The sequence below is a fragment of the Vicia villosa genome, linkage group LG6, assembly GCF_029867415.1.
Source record: "Vicia villosa cultivar HV-30 ecotype Madison, WI linkage group LG6, Vvil1.0, whole genome shotgun sequence".
Lineage (NCBI taxonomy): Eukaryota > Viridiplantae > Streptophyta > Magnoliopsida > Fabales > Fabaceae > Vicia > Vicia villosa.
In genome coordinates this window covers 23,371,354-23,379,046 of record NC_081185.1, presented here as the reverse complement: position 1 = coordinate 23,379,046, position 7,693 = coordinate 23,371,354, and the positions used below count along the sequence as shown (strand labels likewise).

Here is a 7,693-nt window from a genome sequence, read left to right as displayed (position 1 = left end):
GTTTTTACTAATTTTGCCCTATATTTTATCTAAAAATTATTAATTTTGCCTCTGGTATTGTCTAAAAATCTACTATTAAGTGGGGGAGTATACAACGAAAGGAGGGGTTGAGCCCGGGCGCGTGCCCGGGCTGGCTGGGCTATACATCCGCCCCTGAGCTAAGATGAACAACTTGTTTGCAATGATCTTAGTGATGATTTTGAATTGAAAATTTGCTAGTGCAAAAGTTTTATACAACTCAATAGAATCTGCTCCATATTTTTTAGATATCGAAGGCACATTGATTAAATTGAGATTAGAAAGGATTCAACTTTGTTCATTGAATTGATTCACTAAATTAATTTTAGGAAGATTTTGAGAGTAATTTGTTTAATGTTTTAAAATTTTAAAAAGATAAATTATAAGAGGGTTAAAATTGAAAATTTTAAAAATTAGGGGTGTCGGATAGAGTTGTAAGGGTGCCAGGTATAATTCCCTCGTGTTTCTCTTTCCTGTGGCCTAAATCCATATGTGGAACTTTTAACATAGACAACTTGTATTAGTTCATCATGCAGGAACACTTTTAATATCAAGTTGGTGTGCCTAGCAGTTTCTACATACTTCGAGTGTTAGAACAGTTCTTATGGTGTCCTATCTTGTCATAGGAGCAAAGACTTCAGTGTAATATATGTCATACTATTGAGAATACCCCTTTAGCTAGAAACATAGCCTTATACTTCTCTACCTCTCCATTTCCATTGCACTTGGTTTTGTAGATCCACTTGACTCCAATCTTTTTGGCACCTGTTGGAAGGTTGACAAGACTCCATGTTTCATTCTTCTTAATAGCTTTTTATTTCAACATCCATAGCCTTTCTCCACTTTTCATGTCTGACTGCTTCTTCATAGTTGAGTGGATCATAGTTGAGACGGTTCACGATTGAAGCATATGAAATTTATAATTATATCACAATCAAATGAAGTAACTTTTCATTTCATTTCCCATTTTTGGAAAGAGTTCTATTTACCTTGGAAAGAAAGGTATGACATGTTATATTCAATTCAACCATAACATCGATGAACGAACGGAACCTTCGCGGTAAAGACAGCTCCTAATTGCTATTTAGACATAGTTAACTGTTACTGAGTCTAGTTATGTCTGTTCTAAATAGCAATTCTGAAGTAACAATCACTAACCACAAAGACTCCGTCCATGAATGGCGAATAGCGCTATTAACAAATTGCAATCAGATAAAATCTCAAAAATGAACATTCTAGCCGATGAAGAGTTTATTATCTCTAATAGTAACATACAACATTTGATTTTCTTCAAGCTGTTACATTGAACAGTTTGAAGGAATCTACTATATTCTGCAATCTGTCTTTCATCTTCCCCCATCTTCTCTCATTCGCTCCTGTCGTCAACGTGTAAAACTTACCTGCAATCAATGGTTAATTATTCATCTAATGACTTCATGCAGTTGAAATTTTCAGAATGAGAATCTAAAACATTACCATTGCCAATAGAGACTGCGCTGAGAGCGTGACGAGTGAAGTTTGGAGCCTGAGCAATGAACTCAAATTGATAATATACTTTTCCGTCAATATCACGCTGGAGAGTTATACAGATGGAACAAGCTATGATAAGTGCTTATGTATAAGTGCTTATACATAAAGTAGCATAAAGTAGTTGAACTATGACCAGAAGGACTCGCCAGTTCACTGATTGGTTCGGTTTTTAAAACATTGAATAATGACTACAAAAACAAGGAGAATTGATAAAAGAGATCGAACCTCGGTTGCTTTAATTATCTTTGTTTTCTGGTTTGGAGGAGCCAAAACCTTTTTAATTAGAGTTGCTGCAACCTGCAAACAAATCAAGAACACGGTGAAACGCGATCTTTCTTCTCTTTCTAGAATCAACGCAACTCAGACACTGATATAGACCTAACCTCTTCCGGGGATCCAAATTCTTTAATATCTTGTTTTCCAGTTGGGATCATAGTTACGCTGACGTTTTCCAACGGTTCAATAACATCTTTGAACACCTTATCTTGACCTTCAATCACTACTTCCTGACCACTCCCCATGATAAAAGAAAAAAAGGAGCTAACCTTAACTTCCATTTTAGCATTTTTTATCGATAAATGAAATCAAAGTTCGCTATATTTGCAGGTGAAACTCTTCGGCAAGATGCTGACAGTATATAAAAACAATGCTCACCTGCCATCCAAAAGGGTAGACAAACGAATATCCGTCTTTCCTATCTACAACCGGTTGAAATCCTGATTCTGCGGCAACTGAGCCATATCAAGAGTATATATATCCTCAGGATGTCAGGAACCGGTATTTAAGAAAGCTAGCAGACGGTAAATAACTGCTTAATATGAAATCTTACAAGAAATTGATTGTTGGTCGAACAAAAAGACTAACGGGGCAGTAGCTCCAATGGCGAGCATTTGGCGCCTACCTGGTTCATCTGTCAATGTATCACAATGGATCAAAAAGACTAATCAAGGCACTACGGTCTTACTCTACGAAGACCTAACATAGACACAGACACGTCAACACCAGTAATAATATGAGAAAACACGGCCCTCTACTCTATGAAGAACTAACATAGACAGAGACACGTCAACAACAGTAATAATTTGAGAAAACACGGCTCTCTACTCTATGAAACACTAACACAGACAGAGACACGTCAACACCAGTAATAATTTGAGAAAATAATATAATTGAATGTAATCACATTTGTTAGTATGCATTGTGCAACATTGTTGTATACATTGACACGAATCAGACATCGAACACATCTTCGATCTTAAGTATCCAAGACACAAAACAGATAAACACAATATAGTAATAACTGTCTATCAATTCAAGCTCAATAGACAAAAAAAGAAACCTTGAGAAAGTGAAGGTTCATGTGAAGCTTTGACAATGAAGGAAATGCCATCTCTTCTAGATGAACGAAAACCACTACCATGTTTCTGCAACACACACCTTTCATTGAAGAATGAACAAAAGTAAACTATACCAAGTTAAAGGATGAGAGAGGAAAAGAAAGTACCTGAGGGAAAGAATTGTGAAAGAGTGTTCGGTGAAGTGTAGGTGAATTCTGCAGGGACGCCATTGTTGGCTTGGATTTTGCAAAGAAAATGAAACTTTTTTTCTTATTGTCTTGTTTTGTTGTAGCTATGTGGTGGAGGACACTCTTGTGAATTTGACTTATCCATTATCCTAAAAGTGCAACCACAATCCACTATCTTTCCTCTCCTTAATATTTGTCCCAATAATATACCTTTAACTCAGTAGCAAATTGTTCTTTTACTATAACACTTTCAAATTGATACACAAAATTATGAATAATTTAAGAGTTTAATGGTAGTGCACTATCAGTGTAAAGTGTAAAGAAGTATTACATATAGACATCCAATCAGATTATTTTAAAGTGTTAAATTATTTCAGTATTTTAAAATTTAAAGGCTGACTTGTTAAGATACATGGTTGTCATTGGTTGACAATGTGTAAAAATAATTTACACACTGTCAGTGCACATCCCCTTTTCTCATAATTTAAAAAGGTTTTTGACCATATTAAAGTTGCAAATTAATCTATATATATTTCACTTTTTACTATCAACTACTAAAGAATCTGTGTGAGGTCTCGCAGTTTTGCTAAAAAAATCATGAATAAATATATCATATGGATCTGTTCTACTTTATTACAAATAATAAAAAAACTATTATAATTCATATTATGTATAAAATATTGAGATCTGTGCGTTCAAACGGGTCGCGTAATGTTAGTATAAATAGTAAATATATATAATAAAATGATGGTTAATATATATATATATATATATATATATATATATATATATATATATATATATATATATATATATATATATATATATATATATATAGAGAGAGAGAGAGAGAGGATGAACGGGTCGCGTAATGTTAGTACAAATAGTAAATATATATAATAAAATGATGGTTAATATATATATATATAGAGAGAGAGGAGGGATCAAATTACACCAATATGTTACACTTATAGTTACACTCATTAATAACCTTTGATTTTATTTTAATCCAATGGTTAAAAATATATAATTAGTGACTCATGATTCTTACTTAAAATAATTTTATTCTATTTTTGGTGATTAATAATTTTGATTTTAACAAATTATAATTTATTCTTTTTCTCATAAAATAAATATAATCTCTCCTAATTTTGTAACAATTAAATCAAACTTCAATTTTATAAAAAATGTGATTCTAAATATTTCATAAAAAAATCTAGATTAAAATAAAAACTTTTCTTATTTTTAAATATATCGATTATATATATAATTTTAAGTAAATAAAATATAAATTTATTTACATAAAAATATTAAAATTTGTTTAAAATTAAAAATATATATATAAAAATAAGTTTTGATATTAATAAATGTTATAAATCATAAATATTTAAGAAATATTAATAAGATTAATGGAATAGAATATAGTTTTATATTATTAAAAAAATTGTGATTTGTTTAAAATTGTTAGTAAACATTATTTATTGAAACATTATATTTTTTACAGAGAAATATAAAAATTCACGTATTTTTAAAAAATATTAATAAAAATCAAGTGATTTTTACTAATATTTCTTAAAATATGCTATTTTTATCATTTCTTAATAAAACTATATTTTTTTTAATTAAAAAAACTTGTATTCTTAATTTTAAAAAAATGCACTACTTTTTAAAATAAAATTTTATTTGATCCACAACTAAATTATTATGTTCTAATTATTTAGTTTTTTTGTATTTTTTATACATATTTTGAGAATTATTTTGTATTGTATTTAAAAATAAAACAGTTTTATTAGTTACATTAAGCGAATATAATATTATTTTTTCTGTAAAATAAATCACAATTTTTATACCAATTTTTTCTTAGTAACAAACATTATTTACCATCAAATAATGCTTACTAACAAATTTAAACAAATCACAATTTTTATAGTAATATAAAACTATATTCTATTCACTTATTATTATTATTATTATTATTATTATTATTATTATTATTATTATTATTATTTCTTAAAAATTTATGATTTTTAATATTTATTAATATCAAAACTTATTTTTATATAATTTTTTTTAACTTTAAACAAAATTTTCTATTTTTTATGTAAATAAATTTATATTTTATTTACTTAAATTCACTATATAATTGATATATTTTAAAATAAGAAAAGATTTTTTATTACTAAGAAATTTGATTTTTATAAAAATATTTAGAATCAAGTTTTTTATAAAATTGAAGTGTGATTTAATTGTTACAAAATTAAGAGAGATTACATTTATTTTATGAGAAAAAGATTAAATTATAATATATTAAAATCAAAATTATTAATTACCAAAAATAGAATAAAACTATTTTAAGTAAGAATATATCATGAGTCACTAATTATATATTTCTAACCATTGGATTAAAATAAAATCAAAGGTTATTAATGAGTGTAACTAGAAGTGTAACATATTGGTGTAATTTGATCCCTCCTCATATATATATATATATATATATATATATATATATATATATATATATATATATATATATATATATATATATATATATATATATATATATATATATATATATATATATATATATATATATATATATATATATATATGAGAATGACATATTTATATGAGAATGACATATTTATATGAGAATGTGAGAATGAATCTGAACCATTGGATTTTAAAATAAATTGTGGAGATTAGGGGTGAATCTTTTTTTTCTCATATATATATATATATATATATATATATATATATATATATATATATATATAGGGCATATCATATGAGAATGACATATTTATATGAGAATGTGAGAATGAATCTGAACCATTGGATTTTAAAATAAATTGTGGAGATTAGGGGTGAATCTTTTTTTTCTCTCTCCTACATCATTTATTTCAAAATGTAGGAGAGAGAAAAAAAGATTCACCCATAATCTCCACCATTTATTTTAAAATCCAATGGTTCAGATTCATTCTCACATTTTCATATAAATATGTATATGTGCTTTTGCACGGGTCGCTATAAAAGATTTCTAAATTAAGTGCTCTTGATTCGTCGAAAAATATATATATTTTAGTAGAAAAAATTATTAAATCATTAACACGTCCGTTCACACGGGTTCGTGCAGATCATTATAAATAGTAAAGGAATATAGTATAATACTGGTTTAAAAAATGGTTATATATATATATATATATATATATATATATATATATATATATATATATATATATATATATATATATATATATATATATATATATATATATATATATATATATATATATATATATATATATATATATAAGATTTTTAATTAAGTAAGCTTGACCCTTCGAAAATATATATTTTAATAGAAAAAATAAAGAAACAATTAAGTAAATAGTAAATAAATAATAAATAAATAAAATATAGTAATGGTTAAGAAATATATATAAATTAAGTAGAATTTACAGTAACTGTTATATTAATAAATAAGTAAAATTAATTACATATTTAAATATGTTTATAAAATTAATATAATATAGAAGTTTGTCAAATCTATTTATATTTTTCAATAGCTGTAAATCATATTAACTATAAATTTATTGAATATTATTATAATATTTTTTTAATTCTTGCATAAATTCTGGAGTAATAGATTTGAAGGGCTACCTATATTTTGTATATTAATTTATACTCTTTCCATCTCAATATATAAGATAAAAAATCATATTTAATACATTTTATAATTTTTTTGTGTGTAGTTAGTTGTATTTTTATGTACAATTGAAATAAGTGAATTGAAGAATTATATTTAACTTATTAAAAAAATCATATCGTAATCACTTTTTAAACTCTCCCCTATTATTTTTAGTGAATCATATTTAATTTATTGGAATGTCAAATGGTCTTCCGTATTATTTTTGATGGAATTTTTACGTGAGAAAATCGCAATCACATGTACCCATTTTTTTTTCAATTAAGTTTAATAAAAATATTTTTTAAAAGAATTAATGATGAGGAAGTACAATTTATATATAATATCGTTATAAATAGTAAACAAATATATAATTGTGGATATCTTGGCCTTTTATTTTAAATATAAAAAAATAATATACATCATGGCACATAGAGCTACTTTGTTAGAACACAGTTTGGTTCTACATCCTTAAAATAGTTTTGATGATAACAAACACATAATTTTAATAAGAACATATATGCTCCCTAATATTTTATTTATGTTACAGAAGTTCTGATGCTTACCCAGATCAAAGAATAAGAAACAAATTCTGAAAGAAGCACAAGAACAAGAAGTATTTGCCACTTGATCTCCGTTTTAAGGAGATCAAGTTCTGAAAGTCACTACAACAAACTCTCCAAGATCAAAGTAGTGAGGTTATCGATTGCTTAGGTTTTGATTGTGATTTCTCAGAAGCAGAAGTTCTGATCAAGCTCTAATAAGAAAAATGCTTCTTGCACCAAACACTGACGTAATGCTCTGATACATAATATTTTGATACTTAGTTCCATTACAAGTCATTTAATTCAAGATCTTCTTAACGGCTGAAACTTTAATTCTACGGACAGAATTCTTATTTTTGGAAAGAACTTAAAACGGATTATATCAACCTT

At 26.5% G+C, this 7,693-nt stretch overlaps 1 protein-coding gene across 1 annotated transcript; it reads right to left on the bottom strand.

The window, feature by feature from the left end:
* Positions 1–1,212: 1,212 nt before the first annotated feature.
* LOC131611334 (psbP-like protein 1, chloroplastic) lies at positions 1,213–3,235 on the bottom strand. The gene is made up of 8 exons (XM_058883379.1): positions 3,053–3,235; positions 2,888–2,972; positions 2,378–2,458; positions 2,203–2,279; positions 1,932–2,054; positions 1,774–1,845; positions 1,495–1,591; positions 1,213–1,418 (listed from the first exon to the last, which is right to left on the bottom strand). The coding sequence occupies exons 1-8, from the start codon at positions 3,113–3,115 to the stop codon at positions 1,309–1,311; spliced, it is 708 nt and encodes a 235-aa protein (XP_058739362.1). The 5' UTR covers positions 3,116–3,235; the 3' UTR covers positions 1,213–1,308.
* Positions 3,236–7,693: the final 4,458 nt, after the last annotated feature.